The sequence below is a fragment of the Hyperolius riggenbachi genome, chromosome 2 (assembly GCF_040937935.1).
Source record: "Hyperolius riggenbachi isolate aHypRig1 chromosome 2, aHypRig1.pri, whole genome shotgun sequence".
NCBI lineage: Eukaryota > Metazoa > Chordata > Amphibia > Anura > Hyperoliidae > Hyperolius > Hyperolius riggenbachi.
The window spans coordinates 111625366-111638284 of NC_090647.1; the positions used below are offsets into that span (position 1 = coordinate 111625366).

General features: G+C 41.5%; 1 protein-coding gene across 6 annotated transcripts in view; it reads right to left on the minus strand.

The window, feature by feature from the left end:
- Positions 1-3096: 3096 nt before the first annotated feature.
- The window catches only part of LOC137545700 (sterol O-acyltransferase 2-like), a 69622-nt gene continuing 59799 nt past the window's right edge, over positions 3097-12919 (minus strand). For all 6 annotated transcript variants that reach the window (XM_068267233.1, XM_068267231.1, XM_068267232.1 and 3 more), the window contains 2 exons: positions 7218-7363; positions 3097-5657 (listed from right to left, as the gene is read on the minus strand). In XM_068267233.1, coding sequence (XP_068123334.1) covers positions 5607-5657; positions 7218-7363 — 197 coding nt within the window. In that variant the 3' untranslated portion in view covers positions 3097-5606. The remainder of the gene's footprint in view (positions 5658-7217; positions 7364-12919) is intronic.

Genomic DNA, 12919 nt, shown 5'->3' on the forward strand with positions numbered 1-12919 from the left:
TAAATATGGCAGCCTCCATATCCCTCTCATTACAGTTTCTCATTAAAATTATTTTGATAGTACTTTCTCATGTACTTATTGGTACTTTTTTAATTGCAAAGTGCTGAAATATTATTTCAAAAAGACATTTAAAAAATTATCTCCTAGGAGAAAACTCGCCTGAGTTTTCTCCTAGGTGATAATTTTTCATTTTCGATTTAAAATAATTTTTTAGCACCTTGCAATGGAAAAAGTACCAAAAAGTAGGTGAAAATGTACTGCCAAGAGCATTTGTTTGCTTGCTGGTAGTTTAAAAGGCATTGTATTTACAAGTTGTGAAACTGTCTTCTAGAATAAAATTCAGGTGAAAAGATGAATTGCAGATGGCCCCTTGAGTCTTGTTCAATTCATCTTTTTCTTTTTCATCTTAAAGAGAAACTCCAACCAAGAATTTAACTTTATCCCAATCAGTAGCTGATACCCCCTTTTACATGAAAAATCTATTGTTTTTCACAAACAGACCATCAGGGGGCGCTGTATGACTGATATTGTGGTGAAACCCCTCCCACAAGAAGCTCTGAGGACCGCGGTACTTTTGACAGTTTGCCACAATGTAACAAGAGTCACAGACAGGAAAAAGCTGTTTACAGCTGTCTCTAACAGCCAAAACCGCTAGGAGCAGCTACATAACCTGCCCACAGTAAAAATGTCACCATGTAATAAATGTCAGAATGTAAATCGGGGAGAGGAAAGATTTTACAATGAGCAAACACTGACTAAATCATTTATACATAATTATGGTAAAAATGAAGCACTTTTTTTATTACATTATTTTCACTGGAGTTCCTCTTTAAGGTGTGATATTTTCACACCTTACTTACTGTATAAATTGCCTTTTAGGGCACCAGCTAGAAATAATACTGACAGCACCTTTTCACATACTTTGTAAAACTTTTTCAATTGCAAAGTGCTGAAAAGAGAACGTGAAATGAATATGGGCCCAGGGCCCTTATGCAATTAACTTTTTCTCCTCAGTTTTCTCATAGGAGATAGTTTTTCATTGTCTATTTAAAATAATTTTTCAGCTCTTTGCAACTTAAAACGTTCTAAAAAGTAGAAGAAAAATCACTACCAAAATATTTTTGAGTATTTTCTTGCCTGCGGGTGGTTTATAGGGCATTTTATTAGCAATTTTGAAAATATCACCTAGGAGAAAACTCAGGAGAAAAGGTTGATTGCATATGGCCCCATGTCTGGGGGAAACTAATAAAACTTTTATGAATGAAGAGCAAAGTAGCACACTTAAAGGAAGCCCTAGGTGAGAGTGGTATGGAGGCTGCCATATTTATTTCCTTTTCAAAAATACAAGTGGCCTGGCAGTCCTGTTGGTCTTCTGGCATACGTAATGTTTGAGTCAAAACCCTGAAACAAGCATATGGCTAATCCAGTAAAACCTGAGTCAGCTGAGTACCTGATCTGCAAATGCGTTATTCAGGGTTTATGGCTAAAAGTATTAGAGGCACAGGATCATGAGGGCTGCCAGGCAACTAGTATTGTTTAAAAGGAAATAAATATGGCAGCCTCCATATCCCTATCACCTCTGGTTCACTTTAATTTACAGTGACCATGTGGTAGAAGAAAAATCAGTCATTTTGGGGCTATTGGAAGGATGCTCGAGTCACAAATACATTTTATACTAGTATAGCCATTACTCTTGACATGGAATCCTGAGTGAGGTGGTCACCGATTAACAAAGCAAACCCTTTATATAAACTATACAGTTCAGGACTTGCAGGAAATACAGGACTCACGGGATTGACAGTAAGTTTGACAAACCATGGTCATTCTCAAGCTCAACACACACTATACAATCTTGGTTGTACAGATTTACCAAATCTATGTAGTATAAGGGCCATTGGATTGAAAATACCTTTAATGATTGATTGGATAAGCTCTTATACTACATGAAAGTGGTAAGATTGAACAACCAAGATTGTATGGTGTGTTTTGAGCCTAAAGGTGGCCAAACACGATACAATAAAATTATCTGATTTTACAGCAATTCGATAAAAACGATCAGATCTCCCCAAAAAAATCGGAAGCTTTTTTTTCATTCAACTGAAAAATCCGATCGGATTTCCATTTTTTTTCGATTTTTATCCATCCGGAATGCCAGATATTTTTCTTCAATTTCTCTAAAGATTGTATGGTGTGTGTTAGATTGTCAATGTATTAATATACACGCCCTAGCAATTTTCTCAGAGTTTCCAATCATTTTTATCATAATTGGGGAACAATTGAGCATAGGTGTGTGGTACATTGGTCATATTTTTGAAATGTTACAATCAGTTAGAAAAATTGATTGCAATTCTTAAATTGAACAGATATTTAAAAAATTGTATGGTGGCCACTAATGATCCAATCTTTTTCATCCAATCTTACTATTTCTATGTAATATAAGAGACTGCTTACATTATCCATTCATTGTATTCACTCAGTTTACCCGTATACTACATAGATTTGGTAAGATTGGATGAAAAAGATTGGATCATTAGTTGCCAATAAGAGAATGCCCCAAATTCAGCCTTATATTTAAAAGTTAGAATAAGAAACTCAATGCTACTCTGGTATATATATCTTAACTACTTTGGCCTCCTGGACGTACTAGCTACGCCCAGGAGGCCATGTGCACGTCCGCACGCTCCCGCAGCTGATCGCGCACCTGCACGCGTGCTCCTGGCCCGCGGTTCGTTAGCTAGGCAATCAGTGAATGGGGCTATGGTGCCCGATCACTGATTCCTCTCCCCCGCAGAAAAAGCGACAGCTTCTCTCAGAAGCTTCGCTTTTTCTGGCTGTTGCATCCCCCATGTGTCCCTCTAAGCGTATGTTACGCTTAGAGTGACGTCATGTAAACAAACTCATGGCCGCCATCTTGTGGCCAAAAAGTAAAACTACAACTAAAAGTTAAAAAAAATAAAACTCAACACACATTTACAATATAAAACTGCTGTTTACATCCCACCCTCCCAAAAATACCCAAATAAAATGTTTATTATTAAAAAAAACAAAAACATTACAATAAAAAAAAAACATGCAAATATTTACCTAAGGGTCTAAACTTTTTAAATATCAGTGTAAAGATGAAATATTTCTATATATTTTTTTATTTTAAACTTGTAAATCGTGATAGATGCAAAACGGAAAAAATGCACCTTTATTTCCAAATAAAATATTGTCGCCATACATTGTGATAGGGACATAATTTTAACGGTGTAATAACCGGAACATATGGGCAAATACAATACGTGAGTTTTAATTATGGAGGCATGTTGTAATGGATTGCGGAGACACCGCCGCGCGGTCTGACAGCGAGGCGGCTGGTTCCGCGTTCAGACCGGCGGTTTCTCCGCAGCAGCATGCGTCTGGTTTGTCTGAGCCTAGTAGTGCACACAGATGGAGAGCTACGCGCGCGCTAACAGGCAGGCCCTTTATGCCAATAGGAGAGGGATCAGCTGATCAGGACAATCAGCTGATCCCAGCGCAGGAGGTGATTGGCTGAATGGGACTGGACGGCGCTGAGGAGCGCTCTGCTATATATACACTTCTTGCTTGTCAGTTGCTGGTTGCCTGCTTATGTGTTAGCACTCAGACCATAGTCAGATCCCTCAGTGTGTTAGAACCAGGTGGACCTGGGAATTCACACTTAGCCAGATTACTGTGTTATTACTGTGTTATACTTTAGACCAGTTCCAGGGTGTAGAGACCACGGACCTCACACCCAAGATTAGGGATACTGTGTCATTGCTGTGTTATTCTTTAGACCAGTTCCAGGGTGTAGAGACCACGGACCTCACACCCAAGATTAGGGATACTGTGTCATTGCTGTGTTATTCTTTAGATCAGTTCCTGAGTGTTGAGACCACTAGGCCTCTGCTTGATATCTTTTATGACCTTTTGCTCTCTTGACCCTTCTCCTGCTCTCTGATTCAGTACCTTCGCATATCTGATTACCTGTTGCCAACCCTGCCTGTCCCTGGTTACCGAATCATTCTGTCTCTGTACCTTATCTGCTCGTGTGTTGCCGACCCTTCTACCTGTGACACCCCCCCGGTGGGGTGTCCAGTAGTTGCAGGGACTCCCTGTCACTCAGAGGGACTTCTCTGCAATCCAGTTAGGGACTCAATCCCATAGGAGTCCTTTGACTGCAGTAGAGTCTGACTCCCAGCAGTTCAGGGAATCACTGGCTCTCTGGTTATCTCCAACCCTACTAGGAGATACTCGTTATACAGTCTAGGGTCACCTGCTCCTCAGGTGATCCAGCCTCATATACTGTTGCACCAAACACTTACACTTCATCAGGCGTCCAGAGGTTAGTTATACTTGTATTATTGGTGATTCTGCAGATCATCAATAATCAGGTATATATCTGTATTCTTGGTGATACTGCAGATCACCAATAATCAGATTCTCTCTGTGTGCTGACACCGATCGTTATACATGTATTTTTTTAAAACTATAATGGCTGAAAACTGAGAAATAATGATTTCTTTTCTGTTTTTTTCTTATTCTTCCTGTTAAAATGCATTTACAGTAAAGTGGCTCTTAGCAAAATGTACCACCCAAAGAAAGCTTAATTGGTGGCGGAAAAAACAAGATATAGATCAGTTCATTGTGATAAGTTGTGATAAAGTTATAGGCTAATGAATGGGAGGTGAAAATTGCTCGGATGCGTAAAGTGAAAACGGCTGAAGTGGTAAGGAGTCTAAAGTGAGCTTTAAAATAAAAAGCAGATACTCACCTAAGGAGAGGGAAGGCTCTGGGTACGATAGAGCCTTCCTCTTCTCCTGCCGGTCTCCTCGTTACCCCGCAGGCTGCTCTGTTTTGAATCTCCCGCCGCGGGAGACTGGTGGTCTTGGTAAGCACTTGGGCTCCCGAAGACTGGCGGCTCTGTACTGTATTGAGAGGTCTATCTTTGGAAGGCAAAATGCTTCCGAATACTGCCGGAGTCTCCCCAACCTGGAAGAGAACAGTCCACGACCAATTGGTCATGGGCTGCTAACGGGGAAGCCTGCGGGGGAACGCTAAAGCCGGGAGGAGAATGGGAAGGCTCTACAGGACCCAAAGCCTTCCCTCTCCTTAGGTGAGTATCTGTTTTATATTTTAAAAATCGCTTTAGTGTCACTTAAATCTGTATTGTAGAGATGGGCTAGTCCAAAACCTGTCAGTTCTGTCAGATTTCTACTATTACTGTAAGTGACAACATAGAAGAAAAATAATTTATAGCTCATTTTTCTATGGAGTAAAGATATTTTGTATATGTATATTATGTACATGTTTACATGGATTTAAGTACGTTTTACATTTTACATTTTTTTTCATGATTGTGGTTCTTTAAGATTATTTTAGTCTTTTGGCTGTCTTATGGTGCTACACCTGTGCTGTGCATTTTAGTTGGTTTATGGGTGAAGTTTCTCCCAAAATATTTTGCCGGTATAGGTTTTACATCAGTAATGAAGCCCATCCACCTAAAACCGGCATCTGGTGGCTGGTCAGGGGAAAATGTTGTGGACGTTCTTGTCTGTAGAGGGTCAATAGATGTTTTCTCAAGACCTCCATTTTTTTATCATTCACAAGTGACATGACCATGAGCGAGGAGTTACTAGTCCCCAGAATGTTTTCTGCAGAAAAAAAGTAAATAGTTACAATCAAGGTATCCAATTTTATTAACGGTTTTTAAAGAATACCTTTGTCCTGAAATAGAGCTGTGTGTGTGTGGGGGGGGGGGGGGGGGGGGGGGGGTGCGCATAGGCCTGTGTGCTTGTGTGGGGGGGGGGGGGGGGGGGGGGGAGGTGCGCATAGGCCTTCTGCACTTCCCGTGTCCCAGCGTCTCCTTTCCCAGCGTCTCCACCGACCCGTTCTAAAGCCCTGGTCAGCGGGGTCGGCGCAGGTGCAGTAGGTCAGCGGGAGTACATGCACACTCCCGCAGGAAGTCATAGCCGACGCGTGCCGTTAACCGATGATCTGAAGGAGACGCCGGGTCACGGGAGGATATTTGTAAAAATGAAGCACTTTTTTTAATTACATTATTTTCACTATCGTTCCGCTTTAAAATACATATATACTTTCAATTACTGTAGCATGAATCATTGGTAGTCATTGTAGGTGCCAGCATATCACCAATCCTTGCTGAGAAGCCTCTTCTATTCTACAGAGAAGCAGTGGCATAGTAATAGGGGATGCAGAGTATGCAACCGCATCTGTCTCACACACCTGAAACAAGTATGTGGCTAACATGGCAACAATTTTCTGGCAGATTTACCTGCTAATTCAGTTTTTCCAACATGTCCGATCTAAATTACGATCAATTTTCCGACCGATTTTCCATTCACTTCTATGGAAATCGATTGGAAAATCAATCAGAAAATCGATTGAAATTCAGATCAGACATGCTACCCTCAATAGCGATGCTCTCTCGCCGCTACAGCCCCCTCACTTTGCCATCCCAATGACGACAGAGCTCCCTGAGCCGGCCAGGAGCCGATTCCATTGGCTTCTGACCCTGTGATCACTGTGAGCTAATCCCATTGGCTCACATTCATCACAGGGTCAGGAGCCAATGATCATCCGGTCCCCCACCGCGGCTCAATTTCTCTTTGTTCAGACACCGTCCGCTGCGCCTGCGCGGCCCTGGCAGCGCGCGATCTCATTCTCGTCACCGGGAGTATCCTGCGCAAGTGCAGTAGAGATTTCTCCATGGGAGCCCGAATGAGGATGTGCGCGGCCAGGGCTGTGCAGGCACAGTGGCCATTGACTTGTAAGTCGGCGGTGAAGAAACGAAGCCATGGCGGGGGACCGGAGGATCTTTGAGGGCCGGATGGCTGCAGGGGGCTAGGAGGAGCCCCAGGAAAGTGAATCTCTTCTTTAAAAAACTTATTTCAGGTTCACTTTAAGTTGAATTACTGAAATAAATGAACTTTTCATGATATTCTAATTTTTCGAGTTTCTCCTGTAAGAAGGGGTGAAGAAGGGGTGAGAGGGAGGATCACATTTTAGGTCCAGGCCTCTTCAGCTCATACCATATGCGAAAAAGTGGAAATAAGATTTTAGGTTGCAGCAGTCAGTCATCCTTGGGAAATGAACGTCCTGTGAGATCACTGATGAATATGTTGATATATTCACAGAATGTTGTACTGGATAACCTATGCAGCGCAACATAAACAACCAAGAGAAAAGTGTACCTCTTTGAGGGGACAGTGGATCTGTGCGTACCACTCCTGACAATACAGACAAACTTGGATGCCTTGACCAAGGAACAGGAAGGTCCATACAATTACATTGTACACTGGGCTTGTCCGTTTATCGTTGATTACAAAATTAAAACAAACTGAAAGACACAATGAATACATTAGAGAAATGATTGCTACAAGGGTACAACTATTATTAAAAAAAAAACAATGTAAAGCAAAGAAAACAAATTCAAATGCAAGAGTCTGTTTTCACGATGGGTCTGATAATCCAATGCGATAAGGCCCTGTTCACACTGCACGCGTTTCCAGCCGCGTTTTGGAAACGCGTGCAGGTGGCCGACACGCACGACATCAGACATTGCATAGAGTGCAATGTCTGATGTTCACACTGCATGCGTTCCGGACCTGTGCGGTCCGGGAACGCATGCTGCATGCATTTTTTGTAAAAACGCGTGGCTGTCCCATTCACTTTTCAGTGATGGGATCAGCCACGCAACACACACAAACGCGGATGGCGTGCGTTCGCATGCGTTGCGTTCCGCATGCGTGGCCATCCGCGTTTGTGATGTGAACGGGGCCTAAGTAAACACTAAATAGCCCATGGGTCCCCTAACCACTAGAGAGATCTGTAAATTGAAGCTTACTGAGGGCTCGTTTCCACTATTGCTGTTTGGAATCGCCTGGATTCCACCGCTGATGAAATCGCATGCGGATGCAATTCCGCGTGCGTTTTTTGCCGCGAATTCGCATGCAAATTCGCATAGGTGAGGGTATATGCGATTTTAGCCATGTCACTGCCTGTGTGAATTAACATTGGTACCTATGCGAATTCGCATGCGAATTCGCGGCAAAAAACGCATGGGGAACACGCATGCGATTTCCCTATTAAATACATTGTGTGCGATTCGCCTGCATTCCACACGCAGGTGAATTCTGAGGTTTCTGCCCGTGCAGAAAAATCCTGCACAGAAAAATGCACAGCAAAACTGACAAGTGGAAACAGGCCCATCCACTTGTATTGGCTGTGCGAATCTGCATGCAGGAAACACATGCAGATTTGCGATAGTGGAAACGGGCCCTGAAAAAAAAAAAAAAAAAATATGATATAGTGAATTGGTTGTGTACTATGAATAATTACTAGAAGATTAGCAGCAAAGAAAATATTCTCATATTTTTATTTTCAGGTATATAGTGTTTTTTGTAACATTGCATCATTCTATAATATGTGCAGATTACACAACACTCAGCATTCAAAATGATTCTTTCAGAGCAGTCTGTGAACTAATGACCTCTCCTCTGGCAGAGAAAAAGTAAATAGTTCAGGAACAGTTAAGATAATAAAAGTCAGAAAACAGCCCTCTCCACGATTTTGAAAGTCGTAGAGCTTAATGGCTTTTTTGCATAGAGATAAAAACTGGAGTTTCTTAACTCTTCCCGTACTGGAAACAATTAGACTGATCTTAATGTTTTATTTCTTAGCTGTGCTACACATACAAATCATAATATCATAATTTTTTTTTTCGCTTCAGTGTCTCTTTAAGGGCTACCCAACGTAAAATAAGTTTCATTCAGTCCCCTTTTCCTGTTCTAGAAGACATTTCATCAGGTTTATCTTCTACAAAGTAAATTCTTCTGTTTGAGTGAAAGCGATACTCATTTTCTAAGCAAAGGTAATCACCTTGCTTCAGCCAAAAATATACCTAATTGATGCTACTATGCAGCTTTTTAATTGCCTGGCTGGGAGTGTGTACTGTCTCCAAAACATCAAGGCACACATAACAAACTGCATTATATGTTGATGTCAAAAGGTGCTGAAAGCGGACCCAAACCAAACATCTTTTTTAATTGAAAATATTTAGTTGCACCACTCTGACACATACAAAGATAATTAAACACTCCTTCAAGCCTATGAGCATTTCAGTGCATGCTTTTCACCCTTCTCTTTTCATAACTAGGATTATACTGGGGGCAGCCATTAGCAATTCCTCCATTGCCGTACACCACCTACTTCACCAGATTGCCAGATTTTGTCCCGACAATTTGAAAGGAAGGGGAGGGGTTCCTCCAATAAATGTAAAATATTTTATATTTGTCATCATGCAGCTGAAAAAAGGCTGCTATTTATTATTATACTTTAGAAAATAGATTTTATTTCTGAAATCTTGTATTTTTAATGTGGGTCCACTTGAAGGCCCCTTCCTCTGATTAGGGATAATTGTTCCTTTCTGTCTTATGCTGGGACAACACGATGAGTTTTTTTGGCAGATTAACTTTTCAATTAATTTTTCAATCTTGTTTTCTGACCGATTTCCATTTACTTCTATGATAAAATCAATCAAAAAAAGATCAAAATCAGATCGGACCTGTCAGAAATTATCTATCGAGCAATCTATCTGCCAAAAAAACGAATTATGTGTTCCCAGCATTAGATGGTCTCTTCCGCCTATTTAGCAAGACAGTTTTCTTCTTTGTCTAAAATGTGCATCTCGTCATCCTCAAGGGAGTGCCTTTTTTCTTGACATGTAAGTAGACGGCAGAGTCGTGACCTACAGAACTCTTTCACTTGTAGCGTACAGTCCTAGAGACTAATGTGTTCCTTTGTGTGTATTCCAATGCTTGGGTAAGGCATCACTAGCACTGTAACATTAGTGAGATTACGGTTTGGCATCAGTAAAGGGGTAACAATAAGGGAGGAGGTTTGGGTTAGGCATCAATATGGTGGTAGCATGGGGGGGGGGGTTGTTAGGGTAAGGTATCAGTAAAGAGGTCCTGTTGTGGGATTACAAATACGAAAGAGTTTTAAGTGGATCAAGTAGGGTTAATCAATCAATAGGGGAGATGCTTATGAAACATCACTAAAACAGATCCAAAAGACCAGAGTAAACTAATTGTATTACCAATAATTTGCTCGTCGGGTGCTCCTCCTGAATGCACCATGGCCAAATTTACATGTAACACCTTCAACTTTAGTCATGTGAGCGCCTCCTCTGAGCAGCCCCTCCAGCTCCTCCCAGCACTATGCCTGTATACAGTGTGTGTAGTTGTCTACGCCCATTCCTTCAGGCACTAGCCTGGCATCCTGAATGACCCAATGCCATAGGTCACACTTCCCTCCTTAGGAATAACACTGGAGGGAGACTGAATATCTGCTTGGCCATGCCCCCTTTCACAACCTCCTGGACTGCATCGTGCAGTACTTTGTGTTGCATCCCACAAAGTAGTGCAGGGAGAAGGTGAGTAGCTGCCTTAGCCACATTTATCATAGGAAAACCTCAAATGTAGGGTTGAGAGGTAATAACATCCAACCCCCTCCTTCAATACAGTAAAGAGGAGGGAGGATGAACAGCAGTATGTGCCACTCGATCTACACTCTTGAGTTTTATAGTGTGGCGAAGGTATGTTTACTTGCTAGAGATGAGGGATAAAGAGTAGCTGGAGATAATGGCAAGCACAAAATAAAGGTTGGTGAAATGTTTTCAGATTTTCTACACAGATTCAGTAGCGTAACAAGAGCCCACTTGACTGCAGGGATGTGTTGGGGCTACGGGGGCTCCTCCCACTTCTGCAGAATAGGCACAGTGGAGCAGTGTAAAGGTGCCCCTTAACGGTACAATTTTTCATTTAATGCGATCTTTCGATGCAATTTGAATGATTGTAACTAATCGGAAGGCAATTATCGAATGTTCACATTTAGTGAATGATTCTTTCTTCAAATTCGATCATAAAATCCTACTTTCGGATCGATTTTATCCTATTAAGCAATCAACCAAAGAATCGTTGTTTATCGAGTGTCTTCATAAATGCCGAATTCTCTATACAATTCGATTGTAAAAATCGCATCAAAAGATCGCATTTGGTGAAAAAATGTATTAATATTTAACTTAATACCTGCTTCAGCACTGCATTGGGTCTCTTCTTCCCAGCAGCCGCACACACACTGTGCTTGCATACGTCTGGCTTCCATGTGATTTGAAACCAGGTACAGTGGGATGCGAAAGTTTGGGCAACCTTGTTATTTGTCATGATTTTCCTGTTTAAGTCGTTGGTTGTTACGATAAAAAAATGCCAGTTAAATATATCATATAGGAGACACACAGTGATATTTGAGAAGTGAAATGAAGTTACAGAAAGTGCACAATAATTGTTTAAATAAAATTAGGCAGGGGCATACATTTGGGCACTGTTGTCATTTTATTGATTCCAAAACCTTTAGAACTAATTTTTAGAACTCAAATTGGCTTGGTAAGCTCAGTGACTCCTGACCTACAAACACAGGTGAATCCAATTATGAGAAATAGTATTTAACGGGGGGGGGGGGGGGGAGCTCAATTGTAAGTTTCCTTCCTCTTTTAAATTTCTCTGAAGAGTACCAAGATAGGGGTCTCAAAAAGACTTTCAAATGACCTGAAGACAAAGATTGTTCACCATCATGGTTTAGGAGAAGGATACAGAAAGCTGTCTCAGAGATTTCAGCTGTCTTCAGCTGTTTCCACAGTTAGGAATATATTGAGGACATGGAAAACCACATGCTCAGTTCAAGTTAAGGCTCAAAGTAGCAGACCAAGAAAATTCTCGGATACACAGAAGCGACGAATGGAGAGAACAGTCAGAGTCAACCCACAGACCAGCACCAAAGACCTACAACATCATCTTGCTGCAGATGGAGTCACTGTGCATCGTTCAACCATTGGGCGCACTTTAAACAAGGAGATGCTGTATGCGAGAGTGGTGCAGAGGAAGCCTTTTCTCCGCAGAGCTGCTTCAGGTATGCTAAAGCACATTTGGACAAGCCAGCTTCATTTTGGAATAAGGTGATGAAACTAAAATTAAATTATTTGGGCATAACAAGGGGCGTTATGCATGGAGGGAAAAAAAACACAGCATTCCAAGGAAAACATCTGCTACCTACAGTAAAATATGGTGATGGTTCCATCATGCTGTGGGGCTGTGTGGCCAATGTAAGGACTGGGAATCTTGTCAAAGTTGAGGGACGCATGGATTCCACTCAGTATCAGCAGATTCTGGAGACCAATGTCCAGGAATCAGTGACAAAGCTGAAGCTCCGCTGGGCTGGATCTTTCAACAAGACAACAACCCTAAACACTGCTCAAAATCCTAATTAAGTCATGCAGAGGAACAAGTACAACGTTCTGGAATGGACATCTCAGTCCCCAGTCCTGAATATAATTTAATTGTGGTGTGAGTTAAAGAGAGCTGTCCATGCTCGGAAGCCATCAAACCTGAATGAACTAGAGATGTTTTGTAAAGAGGAATGGTCCAAAATACCTTCAACCAGAATCCAGACTCTCATGGGAACCGACAGGAAGCGTTTAGAGGCTGTCATTTCTGCAAAAGGAGGTCTACTAAATATTGATTTCATTTCTTTTTTGTTGCGCCCAAATTAATGCACCTGCCTAATTTTCTTTAAACAAATATTGCACACTTTCTGTATATCCAATAAACTTCATTTCACTTCTCAAATATCATGGTGTGTCTCCTATATGATATATTTAACTAACCCTTTTTTATCGTAATAAGCAACGATTTATGCAGGAAAATCATGACAATTAACTAGGTTGCCCGAACTTTCGCATTCCACTGTATGCAGCAGATTAAGTGACTGCTAGGAGAAGAAAAAGAGACCCAAAACACCACTGTAGAAGGTAAGTATTATTACACTGCTCTGCTAAGTT